Consider the following 27620-nt stretch of genomic DNA (forward strand, 5'->3'; position numbering starts at 1 on the left):
GAGAATGAGCTGGGATCCTCTGGCCAGCGTGAATTTCATCCTGGTGGGCCAGGAGGACTTGCCCACTGCTTTCATCTTGGAAGAATTGTGGAGAACAGAGGAATTACTAATGGACTGGGGATGGGTTAATGTCCCAATTAAAAGAAAAGCCAAATCCAGAAAATGTGGTGTTCAAACAAAAGGATAGAGGGCCCCATGCCGACCTGGGGCAGAATTCTCCAGCCAGTAATGAGGAAAGGTTGGCTTGCAATTTTCATCTCCAGATGTACACAGTAACTAGGAGACAGCATGGAATTGTTCAGAACAGAAAAAAATAATTGTTTCTTTATTCCCTTTTGTTGCAAAGTTATTCAACTTGGAGACTAGGGCGGAAAGGCAGGCATGCCCATATCTGGAGTTGAGAAAGGTTTGGGGAGATGGAGGTATTGGGTTGGATGTGTGGCTGGCCAGTGCTGCACGGGCACTTGTTAAACACACCGATTTATCCACCACAGCTCTTAAGATTCTGTGTTAGTGAGTCTTGGGTTGGGACCCAGGAATCAGAGTTTTTGGTGAATGTCCCAGATTACTTGCTGTGCTGAGTAAGTTGGGAATGACTGGGCTTTAGGACAGATGTACGAGGTAGAATCATGTTGTCATCATAGTATCAATACTGATATTACTCAGGGCTAATGCACTGAATAACCATGTGCCAGACGCTATTCTGAGTGCTTTGCACATGTGATCTCGTTTTATCCTCACACCCGCCTCGTGCGTGGGTGCTGTCTCAATATACATATTGTACCCATGGGGGAACTGGGGCTTCTGAGGTCTCACAGATAGTAAGGGGTGGGCAAGATAGTGAGTGATGGGCAGGATTCAAACTCAGGCAGTCTGGCGTGTTGAAAGTCTGGGCTGTCCCTCTTAAGAGCCTGGTTTACGGCTCTGGGTCAGTGGGAAGGGCCATGTCTGGGCATGTGTCATGCCCTGTCTTTAGCATCTAAGTAGCCTCATTATGAAGACATTGGGGTGATCCAGACAGCCGGGAGGAATGACTAAATCTGGATGGAATTATTAATTTATCGAGATCAAGTCTTGGAGGGTTCAATGTAATTGCTACCCCTCAGGGCCCCACGTCAGAGCAAAGATACTGGAAGCCACGACTTAACAGTTGCCTGGTAAAAAAGACCTGGGTTGTTTGGGTTGACTGCATGCTCAATATAAATCAACAGGGCCTTTGTCTCTGCTGTACCTTTTGCCTGGGATGCCCTCTTCCACTTCCTCCTCTTTCTCCTGGCAAAATTTTAATCATCTTTAAAGGCAGAGCCTAAATGTCACTGCAGCTATGGAGTCTTCCTTGATTTCTACAGGCAGATTTATCATCCCATTCTGCTGCTTTAGCACTTTGTTCCTGACGTTATAATTTTGCGATTATCTTTCTTAGTTTGTGCCACTCATGTCCACGGTCACTCAGCTGGAAACACGGAGGGGGAGGGCAAAACTCCCTCCCTCCCCTCCCTCCCTTCCACTCGAGTCCCTGCCGAGGAATCAATTTTAACTGTCTGCATATTGATACAATCGCCCCTTTCTCATTCCTGCAGCCCCTGCCTGATTCAAGTCTGTGCCCTAACTTGTCGCCAACCTGTCACTTGTTGCCCCCCAACAAAACACACACATTTCCCACGAAGCATCAGAGAATTCTCTATCAAACACAATCTGCCTGTGCTGAAAATGTGTGCCTGGCTCCCCACAGCCAACAGGATAACCCCAAGCCCCCAGCCATCTATGATCTAACCCTGTCTAACTCTCCAGCCTCAACTTTTGACTCCCTGCCTTGCTTCTTGGACTCCCGTGACACTGAACTCATTGTAATTCCCCAGGCAGCGTGCTGTTTCTTGCTGCCTTGTTCTGGCTCAAGCAGTGACCGCCTGGGATGGCTTCCCTGCCCCCCACTGCCTGGCTCCTCCTGGGCTCGGCTTGGGAGGCCCCCAGATCCCTGCCCTGGGCTCTCCCCATGCCCTCTGCATCCCTCTACCTCTCATTGCCACTTTCTATTGCAGTTATCTCTATTTTGCTCTCACTTGAAGGCTTGAACTTCCTAAGTGCAGGGCTGTGTTTGCTTCAGTTTCCCCGTGGCAAGTGGACACTTAGTACATGTTTCTGCAAAGAACTGTAATTATTTGTCCTACTTGGCAAGACTAGAGGATTAGAATCTTGCCTCTTCCTCTTCCTGGAGGTGAGGTCTTGGGTATTCACCTCTGAGGGAGAATCTGTTTGCTTATTTGTAAAATTCGGATAATTACAGTCCCCTCGGGGGCTATTGTGAGACTTAAGCGAGATGGCGGTGTTTTATAAAACGTAGCATCCTGTTCCAGGGATCCACAAACTTCAGTCCTGCTGCCTGAGTTTGTATGGCCAAGAATCTTTTTCACATTTTTAAATGCTTTTTTAAAAATCGTAAGAATAATAAATAATCTTTTTTTTTTTTAAATTTTATTTATTTTATTTTTGGCTGTGTTGGGTCTTCGTTTCTGTGCGAGGGCTTTCTCTAGTTGTGGCAAGCGGGGGCCACTCTTCATCGCGGTGCGCGGGCCTCTCACCATCACGGCCTCTCTTGTTGTGGAGCACAGGCTCCAGACGCGCAGGCTCAGTAATTGTGGCTCAAGAGCGCAGCTGCTCCGCGGCAAGCGGGATCTTCCCAGACCAGGGCTCGAACCCGTGTCCCCTGCATTGGCAGGCAGATTCTCAACCACTGCGCCACCAGGGAAGCCCAATAATAACGTTTGACCCTTGAAAATTATATGAAATTTCAATTTTGATGTCCATGAATGAAGTTTTATTTGAATGACCAGAGCCATGTTTATTCATCTACTGATTGCCCACTTTTGCACTTCGGCAGCAGAGCCGAGTAGGTTCAGTGGAGACCCTGTGACCTGAAAAGCCTCAAATATTCACTCTCTGGCCCTTTACAGAACCCGGGTGCTGAGCCCTACGTTATTCAAGTTAGGAAAATGCATGCGATTCACTGCCCCCTCCTTGTACACGGAACTTTTTGAGGGGAGGTTTCCTCTCTTTGAACTTCTGGAACCTCCTCCTGGTCCCCGCAGTGATGAGTTAGTGTCGGGGGGAAGCCACAGGGGCTGGCTTTGGGCTTTCGGAAAAGGAGAACGTTCCAGTAAGAGTTTCGTGGGCTGTTGGGATTGATGGTGAGCTCCGTGCTGCTGGGGGTGTTAAGGGTAGTGGTCACTAGTTTTCTGGGTCGCTGTGGAGCAGGGTGTCACGCCATTGGCCCTATTGACATCTGGGGCTGGATAATTCTCTGTGGTAGGGGCTGTTCTGGGCATTGTGTAACGGTTCGCTGCATCCCTGGCCTCTGGCCACTAAAAGCCAGTGGCATCCCTTCTTCCAGTTTCAATGACAGATGTGTCCAGATGTTGCCAGATGTCCCCCGAGGGGGACAGTACCACCCTGGGTTGAGAATGAATGTTGGAGAGCGTTGAAGCATTATGGGTGAGACTACAAAACTTTCAATGTCCAGAAAAGCTGTTGGCACGAGAGGCTTCATGAGTTGGAGTTGGCTTCCCTGGATGGGTTGTGTCACCAGCTCCGGGGTCTCGCATGATCCCAGACTTAGTCCCAGCCCCTGTTTTGTAAGGTTGCTGTGAGCATTAGATGAGATATCCACGCATCTACAGAAGACCTGTTTGGAGATTGTATTCATTTCAGTGCTTTCCTGTCTGCTTTAGGACCATGTTAATTTTGTTATTCCTGGACTGAATATTAAGAGGGGAAATTAATAATAAATTAATAGGGAGAAATACATATTTGAATAATTTTATGGAGCCTGTTTTTTAAGAAAACACATTATAGAATAATAATAGCATGTTATTTTGTGGATCCATTTTGTCTTGGGGAAGAAGACTTCAGAAAAGTTTCAGTTGTTTAAAAATATGAAAATCTCATAAAGTAATACAGGACGCCCATGGCTGTTTAATATTGGTAGTCAGCATGTGTTAGAGATGTGCTTTACAAACACGCTTTCAGGAATTCTCATAGCCACCCTATGCGGGTAGTAGATACTCTTTTCCTTGATAAGGAGAAGGGGGACAGAAGTTCCCTTTTCTGAGATAAGGCGGAGACGGGAGCTCAGAGATGAACATTCACGGTGTTACGGATGGACTTGATGTGGCCTTGAAATCCCATTCCTGTGGGTTCGGATGGGGAGGACATTGCTGCTTATTCCTCTCCCTTAGGGCAGGTCCACGAGAAAACAAGACACTAGGAGTAGAGTTAAAGAAGAGATGACAGTCTTCCTCTAGTCTGTAGATTTCATTGCCCTCTGAGAGTTCACCTAGAAAACCACACACTGCCCTAACCCTACCACCCACAGGATGGAATGTGACCCTTGTTTGTCTCTGGCCTGCTGCCCCCTCCGAGCTCTGTTCCCATCTACCTCTTGGGGTTGGATCCCCACCATGGCTCCCCTCTGTAGCGGGAAGGCTGGAGGTAAAAAGGCCCCTTGACCCCTAACCTGTCACTGGGACACAGATTTAGAACACATTGGTCCAACTTATATGGCGAACTTGGGACTTCCCTTTGTTTGTTTTAGTTAGCTAAAAGCTAACTAGAAGCGCTTGCTCTGTGCCAGGGCCAGTATAAACGTCTGGATGTTTGCAGCTGGCAAGTAGCAAAATATCACCCTGTGTCCCAAACTCGATGGCTGTTGGACGCCCAAGTTCTTACTTCTCAGAGAGTCCTAGCGATTTTCTCTTTCTCATTTTGAAATATGTAGAGCAGGCAGGGTATACAGGGAATGATATACTTTGCACCCACATGGCTGTGGACACCTTCACATTTTACCCTGTTTGCTTTAGATTCTTTTAGAAAGAAATGAATTATGACAAATAAAATCAAAGCTACCTGTAGGATTCTTCCTGATGCTTTTCCTGACTCACCTTCCCCTGGGGTAGCGACTCTCCTAAATTTGGCGCTTATCGCTACTTTGTATATTTTTATATTCTTACTACATATGTATGTCGTACATTAGCCTTTGAATTCATACCTTATATATAAAAACAGTCATCAATCATGCTTTGGATTTTTGGTTTTTGTTTGCACGATTTAGACTGCAGTGCACCTTGTTGCCAATCTGAATGTGGAATGTCGTATGAATAGATTTCTGAACTTACTAAAGATAATAGTCGTTCCTAGGTTGATTTATAATTAAATTTCTCTTTCAGCCTTACATGAAAGTTAAAGAAACTGAGTATTTGTTTGTTTTGAGATGGAACCCTGTGGATAGATGTAGCTCCAATTCTTCCACTTTAATGCTTTTTTTTTTTTTTTTGACTAAGTGAAAATTTATTGGTCCATTTCTCCTATTGATGGGCGTTTAGGTAGTTTCTAGATCCTGCAGTTACAACCGTGCTGCAGTGAACATTGCTGCACCTGTTGACTGGGGCGCCCATGGGAGAGTTTCCCAGGGAATATACCTGCCATGTAGGATATATCTACTTTTACCTTTACTAGGATTTTCCGAATTGCACTCCAAGGTGACTGTACCAGCGTCCACTGATACCTGTGTAAGAGGGTTGGTTGATTGCTCTGTATCCTTGACTTGAGACAATCTTTTCTTGCCCATAACAGACTTAGTATTGTTTGCTAATTTGATGGGTCTGACCTAATATCTCACTGTTGCTCCAAATACGTTTTTGAGATTAGATACTGTGTGAGATTTAACAAAGTCCAAATGTCCTTTTCTCTTGATCTTCTCAGATCTGAAAAGAATCCTTTAAACACGAGATTAGTCTGGATTCTTGCAACCTCAGTATCTGCAATACTTCCCATGCATCATCCAGGAAGTCCTTCAATTGTGAAGCTGTGCTGTATGGCGTCATTCAGACAACTGTTTTGAGGTCTCCCTATTTCTGGGGCCTCCCTTTCTCCTTCGTCCCAATTTCTGGTTCTCCTCCCCAGGGCAGGCTGCTCCTAAGGCTGGCCCTGGAGCTTCTGAAATCCCTACTTCAGGCAGCTTCTGTCCACTCTCTTCCTCCTGTACTTGGATCCCCATCAGGGCCGGGTAAAGATTTTTATAACTAACGTCAATGCTGCATGAGTTCTACTGAGGCTTACTCATCCTGTGATGATGTCAGTAGGAAGTAGGGAAATTAACTCGGGGTGGGGACGGTGGCGACAGGTGGATAGCACTTGGTATGACGGAGATTTCAGCCCACTGGGTAGTTAGCTGTGTATGTGATGAGCCAGAAGAACACGGCAAGAGATAGTGACTCTCATTTTTAAGTATAAAAAGGAAACATAATTATATTAATTTTTATTTACATTTTTAGTGTGTTCTTGCCCCTGATCAAGTTAGAGAAAGATACACTTTTTTTTTAATTGAAGTATAGTTGACTTACAATGTTGTGTTAGTTTCAGGTGTACAGCAAAGCGATCAGTTTTATATACATATATATATATATTCTTTTTCAGATTCTTTTCCATTATAGGTTATTAGAAGATATTGAATATAGTTCCCTGTGCCATACAGTAGGTCCTTGTTTTTTATCTATTTTATATATAGTAGTGTGTATCTGTTAATCCCAAACTCCTAATTTATCCTTCCCCTGCCTTTCCCCTTTGGTAACCATAAGTTTGTTTTCTATCTGTGTCTGTGAGTCTAGAGAAGTATATACTTTCGATGGGCTGGTTTTACTTGGTATAAGACAGTCTATATCCTGCAGTAAGTATATTGCAATTTTGTTTTTTAATTCAAGGGTATATTGGAACAAACTTCATAGAGAATTAGACGAGAATATAAAAATCAATATACTCAAACGTATACATGTTTCTTGCGAAGTTAAGTTAGTGACGGTGATTTGTGGGGCCTCAGAACTCTCGGGCTGTCCCCCCACCCCCTGCTTCACTTGAGAGTTTTTCATTCACAATGACCATTTTAATGGAAATGTTCAGTCCTTAGAAGAACCTGGAATGTGCATTATTTAGATTTTACTGGACAAGTGGGATTTGTTTCTTCTACCCCAGTTATCAAAAAGATTAACCCTTTGACCTCTACACTCTAATCGCAACCACTCTGAAAACAAAGGGGTTATTTGTACAAAATAGTGGGAAAAGCAAGGCTTTATGCCAAGTGGGACGTTTCTCGGTTGAAGGAGGTGGCAGTCACGGCACACATTTTTTTCCTTGTGTTGCAGGCGTCTGTGGAGGCTTCTGGTGAGATCGCGTTATGCAAGACTGGATTTCCTGAAGATGTTTACAGCGCAGTCTTGTCCCAGGACGTGCTCGAAGGACAGCCTCTTCTCAATGGTAGGATCTCAAAAGATACATTTGTACCCACGGCGTCTGTGCTCTTGAAACGCTGTTCCACGCTGCAGTTAAAAAAAGTCTCTAAGTGATCTCTACTGTACAATAAGTATGAATTTTTCACTGTCCCTGTAATGAAACTGTAGGGACTTTCTTTTAGGATTACAGAAGAGCTCACGAATCTCTTATGTACATACCTGGAAGGCTCCCAATCTCTTGAAAACATCAGAGACCTTCCATTTTTCATTTACAGTGGAAACCATCGCACAATTAATTTTTACAATTTTCTGCCTACATTTTACTTATGTTGCAAAATCATATTTACCAAGTATCTGATTCTACTGCTTTTAAAAATTATTTACAGCTGTCATCTACTTAGTATTTTGAATGAAAGAAACGGCTATAATATTATCTCTGCTGAGACATGTCAAACTTTAATATTTAGCAAAATTATAATGAACAGATTTAGCAGGTAAAGTCTCAAGACAGGAGCATGAAATCCATATTTTTATTATGCCATTGTTTATAGAAATTACTAGATAGCTGCTTTAGTCGTAACATACGTGAATTTCCAGTATAGACTCATCTCCTATCTAAATATGGATCAAGGTCATCAGAGTTATCATATGAAAACTCTTGCCAATAAGTCTAGATTAAATCTGAAATAAAACTTGAAATCAAAAGCAAAATTCAAAGTCCCTTCTGTTACCTCTAATTGAAAGCAAATAAAATTTTGGGTAGTAATATTTTCATGGACTTATTTATCATTACACAAAATGTCATTGAAATAGGAAAGCAAGAAGAATTGATTAAGAAGTTGTATTTAGGTTCTAATTTCCCACAAATCGTGCATCTCTCTGAGCCTGTTTTAGACAGTCGCTTTTAGAAAATCTGAGCGACCTCAACTAATTAATTTACACAGGGCTCTACCACACAGCCTTAATTGAAGTGTCTCTGTAGCTCTGACAAACCTTAGTGGTACCATACTTAAGAATACCATAGACAGAGGACTTTGAAATGTAAATGGACCCTACTAAGCATCTGTGGTGCAGGTTATCTTTTATTTTCATTTCTGTTCTGATTGTGATTTGCTTACACCTATGTGATCTTTCTGAAGTTGATTTATTATTTAAAGACATCCTCCCGTCCCTGCCTCATCACATGGTATTTTAATGAGTAGATGTTAAATCAGTCTGTCTCAATGCTGAATTGCTATCTCATCAAGTGGTTAATGGTTGATGCGATAGAGGTTTAATTCAAATCAAAGTGTGTAGATTTTTTTTTTTACTTAATGCAAGTCTCAGAGTTCTGCACATTTGTCATTTTCTTTAAATCTGTAAATTATTATGTGGCATCCTAGGACCTATGTGACCTTAAATATTATTTGAATGCTGAAAAAATATATTGATATGATTCTAAAGAATAATTCAGGCAGAGCAAAAATGTCAGTGGAATTTGTTTCATTTCTGCATTTTCTTTTTGACATACATTTTTAAATGGATAATTCCTTCTCCTACTTTCTCCTTCTAAAAGCTTGTTGAAATTTGCTGCTTACAAATGAACACATGGTCTGTCTCTAGAAGCCATTGATTTAAGATGAAATACATTGGCATGCCGAATAGTTTTGAAAATGAAAACCTGTTTTTTAATTATTAGATAATGATGGTGACAGTAGAAACCGGACACAGCTGATTGCCAGTGTCATTTTAGTATAACCTAGAAACTTGGGACTTCGCTAGACTTGTAAATATAAAAGATTGAAAATACTTCTGACTTTGTGCTCTAGCCATCTCTGAGGGGAGTGTATATGACAGTCTCTGGTAGAATTTCTATGCTTTCCGTGTGCCAAGTTATTACCATTTTTATCTTTTAGCCTTGTTGATAAAACTGTTCTTCTCGTGACACACCATTATTTTGTTTCTTTATCATTCACAGAATATGTTAAAGAGCACTGGCATCTCCATGTGTGAAACAGAAAGTTCATAGTATTGATTCATAGAAAAAACTTTTCTTTTTGGAAGGAGGAGGGCTTTTGTGAAACATCAACATTCCTTTTTACATGAGTGTTGTCACCGGTTAAGTTTATTTGGGAGAATCGTTACTTAGAAGAATTCTAGTTATTTATTTATTTATTTTTCCCTTTTCTGTCTTCTTGGAGTTTTTAGTGAGATGATAATCCAAAGTTGGGTGTGTCCACTGAACCCAAATAAATACCATGCCATAATTATATTCACGAAATCTACGTTCTGCGCTAAGTCCATTCACCATGTATATTCTAAAGCTGAGAGGAATCTATGGCAAGGCCAACCAGAGTGATCACTTCTGCCATGGTTTTATGATTTACAGTGTTCAAGGAAAGAAGTAATTGTGCATAAGAAATATGCAACAGTTTTCCAAGGCATTTGCCTCATGGCAGGCTCTACCATATTAAGGTTGACATTCGAGTCTAAAAACCTGTTGAAGTCATGACTCCTAACTCTTGATGCTTCCTTTAATTTCCCACTGATGACATTTGGGGAAAGGAAGACAGTAGTCCAACCGTATGTATAGGATGGTTTCATAGTGTACGTTCCTGGTGCACTAGACTTTGTACAGAAGTTTAACATTTGGGTGTATAAGTGCCATGAAAGCTGATCCTTTTTCAAACAGTGAAGTCACAATCTTTGCGAAGGTGCTTGAAAAACATCAAGCATTGGATAGAGAGAGACGGTGTTATAGTCATGTTAGAAAAGCGGGCTCTAGTCTAAAGAACGTCCTCTTCTCCCCATCTTCCCCTTCTGTTTTCTGCTGTTGTAATGGATTTCATAGAAAGACTGGACCCAATGAGCTAGTGCTATCCCTCCAATTTCTCTTACGGTTTTCATCAGTGAGTTTTTGGTGAAGTCATAAACAGGGCAAATGTATTTTGTGATAAACCTTCACATTTCACATTATATCATGTGGAATATTTCCACTCTTTTGAAAAGAGGTCAGTACTTCAAAAAAATGGTTATCTAGGCCTCTGTTCCATTTTGTTAGCAAAACCAGATTTTACTTAACTGTGCCTCTATTTTTGCACTTACAGGTGGTTTCCAGTTTTTCTCTTACTTAGTGTGCTGCTGTGGAGATTCTTTTTTAGCAAACTCTGATTTTTCTTTAGGGATATTTTCTTTGGGGACTTGTGTTCAAAAGTAAAATTACTAGGCCAAAGGGAATGGAGAGTGTATTTTTTTTTTTTTTGCATTTTTGTAGAACTCTCCTTTTCAGGGCTGAAAGTATGTTAGTTCTTTTCTCCATCGTCATTACCATTGAATTTTACAATGTTTTTCATTTTCTTACTTCCCCTCAGGTGAAAAACATTCCTTTTTTTATCGTGTGGTATTCTCTGTTTGCCTTTTGTAAATCAGGATCAATTTTAATATGTTTAGGTCGTCATTTTTACCTTGCATTTTTCTATTCTGTTTTAAAAGCATTTCTTGCCAACCCCCTCATTTTACAGGTAAGCAGATTGGAGCTCAGAGGCATAATAGGCTTTTCCCATGACTGTACAGTTCTTTAGATTGTTAACTATAGGTCCGGAATTAGAACCCAGGTTTCTGATACCTAGTTTAGTGATGATGGTGATGATGATAAAAAGCTATTATGCAATAACACAGGGAAGAGTGAGAGCTAGCCTACCTGTCCGTGTGTCTCGTGACAAGTTTATCTTAGAGTTGGTCTTCTTTATTTCCCACTTAACACCATGGTTTGTGTGTTACTAGACGCATTTGGGAATTGGTGACTCTAAGACAAACAAACCCCCCTATGATTAAAAAATATCTCTCAATGATTGTCGCTATGAGTATTTTGTGCATACCTGTTTACAAGCAGAAACTTTTAGGGCTTTAGAAAATAATATTTAGTCTTGAATATTTAACTTACACTCCACTGAACTAGAAAAAATCTCTTGTGGGAGCACATTACTTGAAATAAAATAACTGCAATCATAAATTTTCATTCTGTCACCAGCAGTGTATCTGACACTAGGAAATAACAACCATGCTGCGATATCAGCAGAGAGCATCTAAGCTGTTTTTAGGGTGGATGTGAAGAGTGATTTTCCTGTGTGTTTTGCATTGGTGGTCCTCATGCTTAGACATCTCGCTAAGTAAACTCCTCCAACTCTGGTCAACATAAATAGCAACCTGCAATTACCAAGAAGCTCTTCAGTAATGCATTCAGACTCACCAACTCTGGGCAGCCCATGATGATTATTTTCAACTAGATGGAATTTGATTTAGATTAGTTTACTTACTGATTGAGGCTCGTCTGCATTAACATGGTGAGAGGAAGCCGTCGTATGGTATCTTTAGATACCAGTACTGAAATTTTTTTATTATCTAGTAGGACTATACAACTGCACTACTTTTTTAGTAATATAAGTGCTTGTGTATGTTACGCATTACTGAATTGGGAAGCCATCTATATTTTAAGCAGTTCTGCTGTGTTCCAGGCTTGTATGAATACGTTAGGAAACCTTGGCTTTTGTTTAAATTCGTGTGTTTTTTTTTATATTTTGATAAATCTTTTTTTTGTTGTTATTGAATGTGTAAATGTTTTAAGATATTTAAAAGGTAGGTTTCTAAACATCTTGTTTATACCGTTGGGCAGCCCTTTACACTTTACTGATTCACAATTGATTGTGGGGAAAAGGTGTTAAGGGCTGAGATTGTTCTCTTGGATATTGATGATAGGCTCTTAGGAGTTACAAATGAAATAAAGATTCTCAGGGGTGGAGAACTTTTTTTTTAATACCTTGTGGCATTTATCTTTTAAAGAACTTTAAGGATGTAATAAGATCAACATAAGAACTAAGAAATTTCATCCTTGTTTTCATCGTAATCATTTAGACTTTATTTAAGACTTGGAATGTTTTATATCCCTTTCAATGTGATGTATTTTAGGTCCAGGTTTCTTAATGCAATGCTGCAAACCAAGATAAGCCAGTTTGGTTGGTCTCTCTCTTTTTTTTTTTTTAAAGTCCTTTTGCAGTTATTCATAGTCTTCAGTAATTTGGAGTAGCTGAGGTCTGCCGTCTCACAAACTAGCACAGATCTGTGATAAAGAAAGTAAGTCACACCTCACCTGTGCAGACATATCAGCAAGCAGGCACTGAACGGTTTAAAAATCTGTCCTCCTAAGATCAGGGAGCCCCTCTCGGTCTGTCCTTTTAGCCTGTCTAGTAAGCATCTGGTGGAGAGTAGAAAATGAACACAATAAATAAGTAAAATTTACTTTATGCTAGATGCTATGGTGAGAAATAATGCAGAGAAGGGAAATAGGGAGAATGTGTGGTTTTGTTGTTTAAATAGGCTGGTCGGGGAGGTGTCATTGCATAGGAGACATTTGAATAAGTATTGATGTTGCACATGGTCCAAGAGCTATAGATAACTGGGAGAGGAACATTTGAAATAACAGCAAACAGCAAGTGCAAAGGCCCTGAGGCAGGATTGTGTCTGAAATGTTGAAGGGGCAGCAAAGAGCCTCCATGTGACAAGACATGGAGAGCGGAAGGGGCAGAGTAGTAGGGGATGAAGGCAGATGAGGCTGGAGCAGTGGTGGGCCACGTTGTGTGGGGTCCTGTAGACCACCATGAGGACGTAGACTTTGACTACAAGGAGGTAAAAAGCTATCACAAGGCTTTCAGCAGAGGAAATACATGATCTGACTGACAAAATAGTATTATTCTGGCTGTTGTGTTGAGAAAAACCCCAAAGAGGATATGAGGGGAAGAGGAGACAAAGTAGGAGGCTAGTGATAATCTAGGTGAGAGAAGACAGTGGCTTGAACCAAGGTAGTAGTTGTAGAGGTAAGAAAAGGGTAAAACAATAATTTATTGAAGTGAAATTTACATAACATAAAATTAACCATTTAAAAGTGAACCATTCAATGGAATTTAGTGCCTTTTGGTGTTTTGTAAGCACCGCCTCTATCTAGTTCCAAATAATTTTTACCACTTCTAAGTAGAACTCCTTATCCATTAAGCATTTTCTCCCAAATCCTCTTCAGTTCCACAGATCTTTTGTGTCTGGCTTCTTTCACTTTAGCATGCTTTGGAGGTTCATCCAGATTGTAGCATGTATCAGTACTTCATTCCATCTTACGACTGAATAGTATTCCATTGTACGTATATATATGTGTATATAGTTTACAATTTGTTTACCCATCATTAATTGATGGACATTTGGGATCTTATCACCTTTTGGCTATTGTGAATAGCGCTGGTTTGAACATGGGTATACATATACTTTTTTGAGTACCTTTTTTCAGTTCTTTTGGGTATATACCTGGGAATGGAATTAAGGGGTCGTTTGGTAATTCTGTGTTTAACTTTTTGAGGAACTGACAAACTGTTCTCCACAGCAGCTGAATCATTTTGCATTCCCACCAGCACTATGCAAGGGTTCCAGTTGTTCAGCATTCTCACCAAAACTTGTTATTTTCTGTTTATTTTGATAGTAACCATCCTAGTGAGTGTGAAGTGGTACCTCTTTGTGGTTGTGATTTGCATTTCCCGAACGACTAATAATGTTGAGAATCTTCTCATGTGTATCATTGGTATATCTTCTTTAAAGAAAGGTCCTTTGCACATTTTTTAATTGTTTGGTTTTCATTTTTGAGTAGTAAAAGTTTTTATGTATTCTGGATACTAGACCCTTATCAGACAGATGATTTTTAAGTATTTCTCCCATTCTCTAGGCTGTCTTTTCATTTTCTTGATAATGTTCTTTTATGCAAAAAGTTTCTAACTTTGACGAGGTACAACTTACCTGTTTTTCCTCTTATTGCTCTTGCTTTTGGTGTCACATCTAAAGAATCCATTGTAAAATCCAAGGTCATAAAGATTTATTCCTGTGTGTTCTTCTAAGATTTTTATGATTTTAGCTCTTCTATTTAGATCACTGACCCATTTTGAGTTATTTTTTGTATGTAGTGTGAGATAGATGTCCAACTTTGCTCTCGGAATATGTTTTGGCAGTAGAGCTGACAGGATTTGACGGATTGGTTGTGAGAAAAGAGGGGTCAAGGATGACTCCGTGATATTTGGTCTGAACCCTGGGTAGGACGTTAGTCACTGTGATGGGAACGATCGAGAACTTGGTTTGAGTGTGTGGAGATGAATATCAAAGATAGGTAAGAAGACATTTAGTTGTGGGTTTGGCGTATAGTGGAGTGGGCTGGGCTCTAGAGTGGGGAGTCCTAAGTGTATGAAGGAAAGCCATGACCCAGGGTGAAATCATAAGAGGATTTTCACTAAGTGTGAGGAGGAGAAAACCAAAGAGAGAAAGAAATGGTTTCGTATGGTGCCTTTGAACACTCCAGGGTTAGGAAGTCAGGATTAAGAGGTGGTGTGGAGATAAACAACAAGGTCCTACTGTATAGCACAGGGAACTATAGTCAATATCCTATGATAAACCATAATGGAAAAGAATATGAAAAAGAATGTATATAGAGAGATATATATATGTATAACTGAATCACTTTGCTGTACAGTAGAAATGAACACAACAGCAGGTTCCCACTAGCTATCTGTTTTACACATGGTAGTATATTTATGTCAAACCAAATCTTCCAATTCATCCCACCCTCCCCTCGTCCCCTGTGTCCACCCGTCCGTTCTCTATGTCTGCGTTTCTATTCCTGCCCTGAAGATAGGTTCATCTTGCTCCTTGATGACCTAGATGGGTGGGATGGGGTGGGGAGGGAGGTCCAAGAGGGAGGGGGCATAAGTATACATACAGCTGATTGACTTCATTATACAGCAGAAACTAACACAACATTGTAAAGCAATTATACTCCAATAAAAAAAATAAAAAAATAAGTTTACATTGTAAATCAACTCTACTTCAATAAAATAAAAATTTTAAAAACCCCAATAGATTGGTTTTATGCCTTTATCAACATGATAATGGGCATTTCCTCTAAAATTTAGATAGTTTTTGACTAGGGTCTCAAATATTTGGGATATATGGCTGTTAAAATTTTATGCAGGAGCTTTTTCATCCCTTTACAGTTATGATTTCTTATTTTAAAGATACGAATCAAAAGGAAAAAAAGAGGAGGAATGGAGACCGAGAAAGAGTGACCAGAGAGTTAGAGGAAAAATCAGTAGGATATGGTGTCTTCAAAGGCAAATGAAGGAGTGTTTCACAGGGAGGGAGTGACCATCTGTGCCAAATGCTACTGACGGGTCAGCTCAGATGAGGACTGAGAATTCACCATGGATTTCGCAGCATGGTGGTAGCTGGACGTCTTTGACTCAGGTGTATTCCACAGTCAGGTGGAGGAAGGAAGCTGGCTACAGACTGAGTTTTCCTTTAGAAGGAAGGAGAGAAATTGGGTGGAGGTTGGAGAGGGAAGCAGGGTCAACCAAGGATGTTGGTTTTTTTTTTAAATTTTTTTTTTATTGAAGTAAAGTTGAATTACAGTGTTGTGTTAATTACTGCTGTACAGCAAAGTGACTCAGTTATACATATATACATTCTTTTTCATATTCTTTTCCATTATGGTTTATCACAGGATATTGAATATAGTTCCCTGAGCTTTACAGTAGGACCTTGTTGTTTATCCATCCTATATGTAATAGTGTGCATCTGCTAATACCAAACTTCCACTCCTACCCTCTCCCACCCAAGGATGTTTTTTGTTTGTTTTTTAAATTGAATTGTATACTTTATTTATTTTTAAATTTATTTATTCTTTATTTTTGGCTGTTTTTTGGGTCTTTGTTGCTGCCTGCGAGCTTTCTCTAGTTGTGGCGAGCAGGGGCTACTCTTCGTTGTGGTGCGTGGGCTTCTCATTGTGGTGGCTTCTCTTGTTGCGGAGCACAGGCTCTAGGCACTCAGGCTTCAGTAGTTGTGGTACATGGGCTCAGTAGTTGTGGCTCGTGGGTTCTAGAGTGCAGGCTCAGTAGTTGTGGCAGACGGGCTTAGTTGCCCCGCGGCATGTGGGATCTTCCCGGACCAGGGCTCGAACCTGTGTCCCCTGCATCAGCAGGCGGATTCTTAACCACTGCGCCACCAGGGAAGTCCCAAGGATAGTTTTTAAGAATGGGAGTAACATGTTTGCATGTTGATGGCAAAGACTCCAGTAGGGAGGGAAAGTGATGGTGCAGAAGAGAGGAGACAATTACCAGGGCAATATCATGGAGTGGACTAAAAAAATAAGATCATGTGGGACTTAGAAATCTGTACTTATGATGAGCTCCACAGATGTTCTTATGTACCTGCATTTGGGCACCACTCTAGCCCATTTTGTTGAGTTACTCCTAAAGGGTTTTAAAATCCTTCCTTTCAGCTTGATGATTTTATGTCAGCAGAAGGTTTGCTGTACAGAAATGGCAGCTAGGATAAAAATGAAACCCTTGTGGTGTTCAATGATGTAAACAGTGTTTTCATCGTTGTAGCATCCTTGACAGATGGTTATCCAGTTTCTGCAAGAATACCACTGCTCCTCCCTCCCCCCACAGGAGGAAGAGATCACTCCCTTTACAGAATCTGCTCCATCGTTGGAGAGCTCTTACTGTTAAAAAGTGATTTCTGAAAAAGTTTAACTGAAGCATATGTTCCTAGAGATTTTACCCACTGGTGCCTGTTTTGTCATTTAGCACCGCACGGAGCAGCAAGTGTGTTCTCTTATGTTCTGAGGTAATTCATTTCATTATTTTTTGTTCAACGAGTATTTTTGATCATTCATCACATGTCAGGTCCTTTTCAAGGAACAGGGCAATGCTGGTCAACAAGATGGGCAAAATCCTTGCAGTGGAAACTTACACTGAGAGATCCTTCAAATACCTGAGCATAATCACCTTGGCTCCTTAAATCTCTGCTGCAGGCTGAACATCAAACAGTTTCTTCCATGGTGTTTGAACATTCTGGTTTACTCTTTCCTTTCAAACAGAGGAAACTGAGCTTCCCTCCAGGACTGAACGCATACCTTCTGTGTCCTGCCTGTGCTGCCAAGGTGTCCTTCTCGCCTTTGATGCGGATGCCACACTAGTGCAGCCCAAGGTGGACTTAGCATTGTGCACTGCTGCATCCTTCTGTTGGCTCCTGTTAAGACTGTGGTTAACGAACACTCATGGGTGTTTTTCAGATGAACTGCTTATTACCATCTTGCACTTTAAAAAAATGATTTTTGAACTCGATCTGCTTACTGTCTTGCACTTTAAAAAAGTGATTTTTGAACTCAAGTGTTAAACCTATACGTAGATTTTTTTTTTTTTCAAAAAGGCCCTAGCTTCAACACCATCTGGAGACCCCAACTGGCAACCTAGACACATAGAAGCCCCAGGAATCAATGCCAGTATTTCTTTTAAATCCTCATTTGAACGAAGGCGCATATGATAACATCTGTACGTTTTAGATGACATAAGATGCCAAATTGGTGGAGTAAAGCATACACACACACACACACACACACACACACACACACACACACACACACACACACACAGGAGTCACATACTCTTTAAATTGTTAAATGACCAAAAAGTGGTGGATGAGTTTCAGCCTACAGCAACTTCGAGACACATGTTAAGATTTTATTTGAATTCATCGTTTATGATTTTCTTAAAATAGGATTTCTCCATGTCAGGCAGTGGAGAAAAGGCCCATTGCAGATATGTGTAGGTATAAATAAGAGGGGATTTAGATCACCCCAGTTACTACTGGTTGACATTCTTGCTGCAAAATGAATTTCCTTCATTTTAACGGAAAATAAAAATCATCTATTTTTAAGAATGCACATATCTTATTACAGCACATCTATAGGTGTTACAAAGTCTCCATTTCATCTTGAGGGCTTTTACCTCAATAGATGGTTATCCCCTAAGTTGACAGAACATAGAACAGAGATGAACCTTTTTTTGCATTTGGAGATGTGAGCACTGGCTTTTTTTGGTGTTTGGGGTTTTTTTTTTTTTGGCCTTCAGTAACTTTGTGTTTGAACCCTGTCTCTGCAGGGTTCTGAAGTTTGCTCTTTTAATTGTTCCTCATTGAATCTTTCATAGAGCAGCCTGGTAGGGGTTTGCTCACTTGTAAGGGGAAAGTCACTGACACCTCATTCTATTATTTTTCTTTCTTCAATGTGGACTAGTTTCCTTTTGTGGATGTTTTAGCTTGCTGTTATTTGGGGGAAAAAAAAAGTCTTTTAGGCTTGTTTTTTTTCCCCCAAAGGGAATCATCATCATACGCTGTTGTGTCAAGCGTGAAATTGAGAATGCCAACCACTGTTGAAGACGTGTTTCTTTGCACTGACACGTGCCTCCTCTGAGCCTCACTGTAGCAGCCAGTGAGTCTTTGTGATGGTGCATCGTTTCTCCTCTGTGTAAGGTTTCCAGTCTATGAGGAGGTATCCCTGTAACATACAAATCCATCAGATTTTAATTGCACTGCCTTGTAATGACTGTTACATGGCTCTGCACTCTTTATATGCTTTTATTCTTTCGAGTGTAACTTTTGTTTGTAGTGTCTGTATTAAAAAGTACAGGAAATTACTCTTCCAGCGTTCTCTTAACTTTTTTTTTTTAACCAATATGATTGGTTTTTAGACATTCCGGTTTTTACCAGTGAAATCCAAGTGATTCTAATAAAGGTGGTCTTCCGCCTGACTTACACAGTTGGCCCTTAGTGTGTATTTACATGACAGGAACACAGATCAGATGGAGAGATGTTATACTTTGAAGGTTATCTTTAGAGATGTTATACTTTGTAGGTTGTACATTACCTCTTCTCGAGTGCTTTTTTATGTAGAAGCCTACTTTCTTGTCTTTGTTTGGACAGCTTTGGATCAGCATCTAAAATAGATATTGATGAAACCTTTGTTCATGTTTACAATCCAAACATATCTGTGTCCACTGTTACTATATTTTTGTTTTTTTTAAACATCTGAATATTTATTTTACCAGATGAGGAGACTATTAAGTTCTAAAAAAGTGCTAATAAATGGAGACTAAGATTCTTCACTTACCTGGTAGAAAAAGAGTTACATCAAAGGAAATGGCCCATAAATTCTAATTCCTAGGGTTGAAATCTCCTCTTTCCTGTCCCCTTCATTCACTTGCTGATGTCGTGGTCTAACCCAGGGCATTTCTGTCGGAGGGGAAGCACCCGATAGACTACATTTGATTTTCCTCTGACATCAACTGGCTTTCCGGAAGTTCTCCTTTCCTATTAGCCCTTGACTTTATTGAGCAGTTTGTTGAATGGCATTTTCAAACCCTACAAACAAGGGCTAGTTCATTATTACTTTTGTCTTTTATTTCAGAATTTCACTTAATTAAGTGTCCTCAGATTAAGGTATTATGAATTTAACAAAATGTTGATTTGGAAATTCTCAGAGCCTGGGGAGTATTTGTGTTCCCAACATTTATTCAACAAATATTTGTTTTTTCTTCTGGGTAAGGAAGTCACTCTGCATTGCTTTGGAAAATGCCAGTGCCCAGCTCACACTTATTAGTTGTTGTAGCGGGGAAAATAGTCCCAATTTGTGGTAATTATTTAAATTATAAATGTTTCTTTGGAGCATTTCTGTGTGGTCTTAAAGGGCAAAAATAATGGGCCACCTTAATGAAATGATCAGCGAAAAAATTCGACAGAGCTGAATATTTGTTCTCCTAATTCCTTTGTGAAATTAAACCCTGCAGATTTTCACATTATGCATATATGTAATTATTCCTTCAGTTCAGTCACTTTGATTCGCTGTAGCATCTTTTGTTGACTTGTCATCTGTTCTGTCGATGTAGAAGACATTTATTAAAGCATCTTGTTGCATTTATATTGTAGGAAAATGTTCCCTTATGAGGTAATCTCACACTAACTACTCAAACTGATAAAGCCCCAGTATGGTATTGTCATTTTACTAATGATTAGCAAATTAGTAGATAGCGTGAATTCTCAATCCCTATTAGTGCCACATTCTCAGAAGTTTAGTAGTTTTATATTTAAATGCCCTAATTGCTTAACCTATCTGAAATAATAATCATAATTTATTATTTTCCAAGCAACCATTTAAATAAACTAAGCAATTAAGAACAGGATGCATCCTTTGTTTTGCTGATTATTGATGTGTAATGTCTGGTGGTTGCAGCATGCACATTTGGGCAATGCTACGTTGAAATTTGTAAGAATCTCCTTACCTTCCGCATTCAGATTGGTTATTTATAAGTGTATTATATTTGCATAGCATCTTATACTTCTTGAGAAATTTCATAAATGTTATTCTGGCTGCCCCAAACTCTGAGGGACAGCTAGGATGGGGCCCGGGGGTGCAGAGAGGGGAACATTTCTATGCTCACATGATGAAAGTGAGGTGATTGACTTGGAATCGTAAGAGTAATGAGTGGCTGGATGTGGTCTGGATATTGTCTTCTGATTTCTGTCCCTTGTACAGAGACCTTCCCCTCCAGCTCATGAGGGCAGTACTGCTCAGAAAGGCTGCTTTGGGTGGAACATTTTGTGCCCCTTCGACGCTGTCACCCCCCACGTGCCAGTACTCACTTGCGTGTCTGGGGTTTTAAAATCTGTGTTGCCAGACAAGGTGCAAGTTCATTTTCTCATCCGTTCTTTTATAAGACTGACCACAAAACCATGCTCAGTTCCCTAGTGAGATCATCTGAGTTCTTCTCAGCCATTTGGTCCAATTGCCCCACCTTTCTGAACTCTAATAGGTTCTCAGCAACTTAGGTGTGTTTTAGGGTTTTTTGTTGTCGTTGTTGTTGTTTGCTTATTTGTTTGTTTTTGTGGTGTGTCATCACCGTCTACTCAGCATACTCTACGCCCTGAACGTTTTCTACTTAAGAAATAGAAATTCAGTTCTATGGAAGATGATAGAAGACACAGGTCGCCCTCGTGAAGCAGCATCTTGGTTTTGCCAGATACAGCTCGTTGGGCACAGATAGAGAGATGAATCCTCTTGTTTGCCCAGAATACTTGTTGTTAATTGAAGATCTAGCATATGAGAGCTGTAGACAGCAACAGAAGACTGTGTAAAAACAAGAGATTTCATGGTCCAATAATGATAATAGATTTTTTATTTATCAAAAGTGACTGTATGTTCCAGGTCCTTATAGAAGTTAAGTTTCATCTTTACCTGTGTTTCCATGTAAGGAAATTCAGATGTAAACAGTTTTAAAGTGACTTCCCCGAGGTATACCATTAGCAAGTGGTGGAACCGGGGGTTGAGTCTGGGTCTGTGGGATGTCTACCCCTGTGCTCTTCCTGATGGGCTGTGCTGCCTCCATAGGGTGTGCTGAAAAGTCAGGTCAGTGAGGGACCAGATCCAGCAGGGATGAGGTATTGGAGGAGGTGATTGAGCAACACTTTGGAGAGTGGCAGTTTGGATAGATAAGGAGGTGACGTAGAATAAGGGGTGTGTGTCTGAGATCAGATGGACATGGGAGGAAGATTTTTATTGGAGAACACGCCCCCAAAATGTGGACCAATGGGACAAAGTCTTAAAGATCCTTGAGTTCCAGAGTGAGGGATTGAGTTGGCTGTTGAGGTGGGAGTCATCCAGAGATGGGAAGGAGAATTAGGTAATTACGGATTCTGGAGAGGACCATATGGATGAAGCTGACTTTAAAAGCTATAAACAGTACGTGAATAATGATTTGTGTGAATCAGTGGCATGGTGGACATCATGGCAGCCTTCCCTGAGATTCATTCCACAATTACTCTGCAGTTCTTAGCTTTAGGAGAAGCTTAACCCGCCTCCAGTTTTAGGGAAGAGGCATCATAGCCTTATTCCGAGGACTGCAGTGGAAACCTTTGGACCAGTGACGTCAAGTTTAGGGAAATTTTGCTCCTTCTCCACCTGTGGGGGCAGGAGAAACTGGTTTCTGGGGTTATGGCCAGGAAGGGGAAGTATCAAGACAGAGATAAGAAAGGTGCTGCTTTGATCAGGGGTCTGTGCTTTTCTGCTGAGGGCTTGAGATGGTGGTTAGCTCTATGTGGTGGGACGGGTCACTTATTTACCCATTATCCTCAGGGCCTCACACAATACCTGCCAAATCCTGGCCGTAGCTCTAGCTGATAGATTAAATGAGTGTGAACAAAAGTTTGGAGATTTACGAGAAACAGGAAATGAGGTCAAGGAGAGTATCATCTGTTGCAGGGAATAGTATGGAAATTAAAAGAAAAATGAAGTCTTTAGTAATTTTGAAAGATGTAAGTGGGATGCTAGCTTGTGAATTGATGAAAAGTATTTGGGTAAAAGGAAATTTTGACTAAGCTGTAGGGTCTCACTGTTTTAGGACACAAAAAACTGCTTTGGGAACAATTTCTTCTCTACTGTATCCTTATTTTTTTCTCTCTCTCTCTCTAAATGGGCCATTTTTTTTTTTACTAAATCTCTTCCAAAATATTTTGATTTTCTTACAAGAATATATTGTAAGATAGAAAAGTGCAGGAAGAAAAATTAAGGGCTTTTTCTAGGTCAGATCTTAATAGAAAATCACCATGGCAGTGATTGATGTGCTATGTGAAGATTCTATCAAAGTATTCCTGTAACTTGCCTAGAAGTGAAGTAAGGGATTGTCATTAAAAATCCTCAGGGTGCTTGCATAGGAACCTTGCTATGGTCGTAGGGACCTTGCTATGGTCGTCTTCACCCTATGGCCTCTTTTCTTACAAAGTAAGGATGCAAATGTCATTCAGAGGGTTGGATTTTTAAAAACTGAAAGGAAAGTCACTATCCAAGAAATTTTTTCCTTTGGTTTCTGTCTGAGTCCTTTCGGGCTGCTGTAACAGAGTACTGTAGACTTACACACAACAGAAATTTATTTCTCACTGCTCTGGAGGCTGGGAAGTCCAAGATCTAGACTCTGGCTGATACATTGAGGGCCTGCTTCCTGGTTCACAGACAGCTGTCTTCTCATGGGGTCCTCACATGGTGGAAAGGGCAGGGGAGCTCATTGTTATTTGGTTTTTTTCCCATAAGGACACTAATCCCATCATGGGGGCTCCACCCTCATAACCTGATCACCTCCAAAAGTCCCACCTCCATATGGCATCATATCGGAGAATAGGTTTCAACATATGAATTTTGGGGGAGCCACAAATATTCAGTCTATAGCAAGTTCCTAGCATAAAATTTAGTATTTACTAAACATAAGTTTTAGTATTTTTGAAAAAGATATACAATTCTAGATTTGTGAGAAGGACAGAAGAAACTTGAAAGGAAATCATCACTTTCAAACACTATAGAACTTAAAATATCTTATTTGAGCTTTTTTGTGTAGTTATATGGTATCTGTGGGTCCAAAATGACATTTGCTTTCTCAGATTTTTGGAACTATTTTTTTGGTTATATGTCTGGTTAGCTGAGCACATGGTGTAAAGAGATGTTTTTAAAAATAAAGATTCCATTGAGTAGATGAGTATGTGTGCTCAGATATGTGCCTGATTCTAAATTTTTAATTAACTCTTAAAGGGGGTTCATCAAAATTGGGGATTACTGAAGTCTCAGCCTCCCATGGAAATTTATTCCTTTCACTCTTCTCGACTGCTTTAAAGAGGGCTTATTGCCCTCACAGTGGAACTCCACTTTGGAAAATCTTGGCAGAATTACAGCTCTCTGGGCCCCAATGGAGGTAACATAATTTTAGACTTTAGTCCCTGGAGACGGAGGCCAAAATCTTCTCCTGCAGGGCTCGCTGGAAGAGGCCTGCTCAGCTGCTGTGATGCTCTCTGTTTTCTCAGGACTTTTGCCAATTAATTCTGCCATACAGACCCCAGCTAGGCTTGGCGTCATTACTTCACAGGTGCCCTGTGTGGGGTGGGTGTATACCCGTGTCTTTTAGGGCACTAGTTTTCAAATTGCTATGACTGGGAGATGTCAGAAATACATTTTATGATCCTGTATATATGTATTTCACAAGACAGTACACTTACCCTTGACTGTGATGTACTCCATTTTCCATTCCATTCCAAATTATACTAATAATCTGTTGTTATCTGTACTTTGAAAAGCAGTGTATTCACCCTGCTTTCTAGCGTGGAGGGAATACTCAGCCCCAGAGTCTCCAGAGGGTTTCTGTCTGTTCTCCAGCAGAAGTGGTCCTCCGATGACCTGCCATGACTTACCCATGCCCACGGTCACTCTATTAGTGCTAATGCCATTCCAAAGTGGTCATAATGCTTCTAACTAGTATTTATTTACTGAACACAGTGTGCTAGATATGAAAGGTTTTTTTGTGTGTTTGAATTACCACCCATTTGCTTTACAATCATCTGTTAGGTGTGAGCGCTGTGATTGTATATCTATTTTACAAATGAAAAGAGAGGTTCCTTATTCTGCGAAGGATGTAGCAGAGAAGGGACACTATGCTTAAAGCTGAATTATTCCAAAAGTATGGCTTTTTAACCTAATAACACCTCTCTTATGTAGTTCTAGATTTCCTAAAAATAGGTAATAAGAAAGTTATATAAATTATGACTGCTGACATATAGAGTCGTCATTCTTTTTTCTTATATTTATTTTATTAAAAAAAAATTTTTTTTGGCTGCATCAGGTCTTAGTTGTGGCACGCGGGACCTTCGTTGAGGCATGTGGGATCTTTCGTTGCGGCACGGGCTCCTCCTTGTGGCGTGCAGGCTGCTCTCTAGTTGCGGCGTGTGGGGTCCAGACACGTGGGCTCTGTAGTTTGCGGCACACGGGCTCTAGTTGAGGCGGGTGAACTCAATAGTTGTGGCGCGTGGGCTTAGTTGCCCCGCGGCACGTGGGATCTTAGTTCCCCGACCAGGGATCGAACCCACGTCCCCTGCATTGGAAGGTGGATTCTTTACCACTGGACCACCAGGGAAGTCCTTCCTCATTCATTTTCTATAAGTTAATAAATTTTATTTTCCAAGTTGTGGCCAGGACTAGAGTCTCACTGGTGTTCATCTGATTTGCAAATCATAAGCTGAACTTTCATTAAGAACAAGAAAGTTTTGATAGTTTATCTTTGGTTTATGTTTACCAAAGGAATCAAGGCCATCTTCTTTCACATATTTTTTGATAATTAAAGCGTATTTACTTAAATCATGGGTAGATTTTTATACACAGTTAGTTATGTTTTGTTTGTGAGTTTAAAATGTTTACAGCTGTAATTTTAAAATGTTAAAGTGATGGAAGCAAATTCGTTTTCAGAGAAAAATAACTTAGCCTTAGGAATGTGTCAACTTTGGACTTGATGTTTTGAAAGGCAAATTACAATTTTCAGTGGAGTAGCTAATAAACAGATCACACAAAGGCAATTTTAAGTTCTGTTTGTGTATAGAAGGGGCAAAACTCACATAATATATGATGACTAATTGTTTTGAGTTGGCTAGAATACCAACTGAACCCTAGGGTCCTGAAACCTGTATATGAAGGTCTGATGTTATTAGAGGTTACGAGTGTGACCTGTCCATTGTTGGCTGCATCTGAAATTAGTTTACAAATTTACTTTCAAATATAAGCAAAACAGCAATTCAGATAGGCTTTGGCTTGTACCACTGGTGTATCTGCAAGAACCAAATAAATAGGGCGTGTATTGAACATGTGGTAAAGCTCCTTCTATTTATTGTGTTTTTGTGTCCTTCTTTGGGAGGTAGCCTCATTAATAACGGGGTTAATGCTAAACCCAGTGTTCAGTGAGTTCCTTAATTCATGCCATTGAAACATATTAGAATAAAACTTTGAATACTGTAGGTTAACTATCAAGGTTCTTTGGAGGGTAGCTAAATATATGAGAAATAAATGTACATACATTTGATATTTTGGGTACACACATTATTTCATACACACAGAGTTCTTGATGCATAATTTAGGAAATTACATAAGTGATAAGATTATAAAACTTATAATTTTGAAAGTTATTCAGCACCTATTAATTAGTTTTAATTTTGCATTTGATTACAGAAAAACCAAATGAAAAACTGACAAGGAATTTCATGATAACATTATTAAAGTACATCAAAAGTGTGATAACGAGTTGCCATGAACTCCTCGTAGTTGTTCATGGCCTACTGACCACACTGTTTCAGTGTTTCCTTTAGTCACATGTCCTGGGAACATCAGCAGTTGTCCCAGGATGGCAGCCAACTCGTCATCGGTCACTTCTTTATCTTTTCATTCATTAACTCAAATGTTTGTCACTGCGCATATTTTTAAGGTTACAAGTTAATAGGTAATAGTTCGGCTTTGCAAAATATTTGACCACCATCACCCTTGGCCAGTGATACCCATGCCCTTTGATGCCTAAGCACATTGAGCTTCACAATATGTTAACGATACAGTTCGCTGAGTTCATGTGTTTATATGAAATGAAAGAGGAAATGACACACGTTTTTGTTCCTTTATGAAAGAATTTTCTAATTAAGCTCGTACTAAAATACAAGCCTTGAAGGTCTTGTATACATTAGGGCAACTCTGCTTCCTACCATAATAAACCCCACTTTTTTCAGACCTAATTATATATGTTTGTAGAGTTGTGTTTTTTTTTTTTTTTTTTTTTTGGCATGGCTTAAATTACTGTATTGTAGTCAGCCTTAGTGCTCTGCTTTTTTAAAAGATTATTTTCCTTATTAAAAAGTGGAATCAGCATTATTTTAATAACATTAAATAAAATCTGAGGGAGGGAGATGCAAGAGGGAAGAGAAATGGGAACATATTGTATATGTATAACTGATTCACTTTGTTATAAAGCAGAAGCTAACACACCATTGTAAGGCAATTATACTTCAATAAAGATGTTTAAAAAAAAAAAATCTTACATGTGTGTGTGAATAGGTAAATTGGTTTGACCATTGCTCACTAAAAAGTATTTTTCCTTCACCTCAGGGCCTTGTACTGATGGCTGCTTCCCAGATTTCAGATAGGGCTCGAAGAACCTGTCCCTCTGGCTACCAGAATTTGAATTGGCTATTATTAGGGGGAAACTTATAAATTTCCAAGCCACTCAAAATTTGAATCCATCAGCCAAATCCAAAACTGCTGCCATGGGAACTGGGGGGAAAGCCCTATAGATTTTCGTCTTATTTCTTCTGTATCAGCTTGGTGGATTGGATGACTTGACGGTCATTCTTTTTCTATACGAAAGAAGATGATTTAATAAGTAACACAATGTTTATCTTTTTTTATAATAAGAATTCCTCTCCAAGTTATATTCCATACTGCTGCTGGAATTCTGTATACAGAATAGGTATTGTGTCTGTCGCCTGCCTAAGAACTCACCATGGGTCTACATGGGCCAGCAGTGCTGTGAGGACAAAGCCCAGCTGCCCGGTGTACCGTGCAAGGCCTTCACCTGCAGGATCTGGCCCTGAAACTCGCCTCTG

The 27620-nt window shown here is 40.1% G+C and overlaps 1 protein-coding gene across 1 annotated transcript in view; it reads left to right on the forward strand.

Moving 5' to 3' along the window:
* Positions 1-27620, forward strand: part of CDH2 (cadherin 2) — a 213051-nt gene that overhangs the window by 22625 nt on the left and 162806 nt on the right. Inside the window, exon 2 of the mRNA XM_082416011.1 lies at positions 7191-7302. Within this exon, the coding sequence (XP_082272137.1) occupies positions 7191-7302 (112 nt within the window). The remainder of the gene's footprint in view (positions 1-7190; positions 7303-27620) is intronic.

Source organism: Balaenoptera physalus (assembly GCF_965194825.1).
Source record: "Balaenoptera physalus genome assembly, chromosome: 12".
Classification (NCBI taxonomy): Eukaryota; Metazoa; Chordata; class Mammalia; order Artiodactyla; family Balaenopteridae; genus Balaenoptera; species Balaenoptera physalus.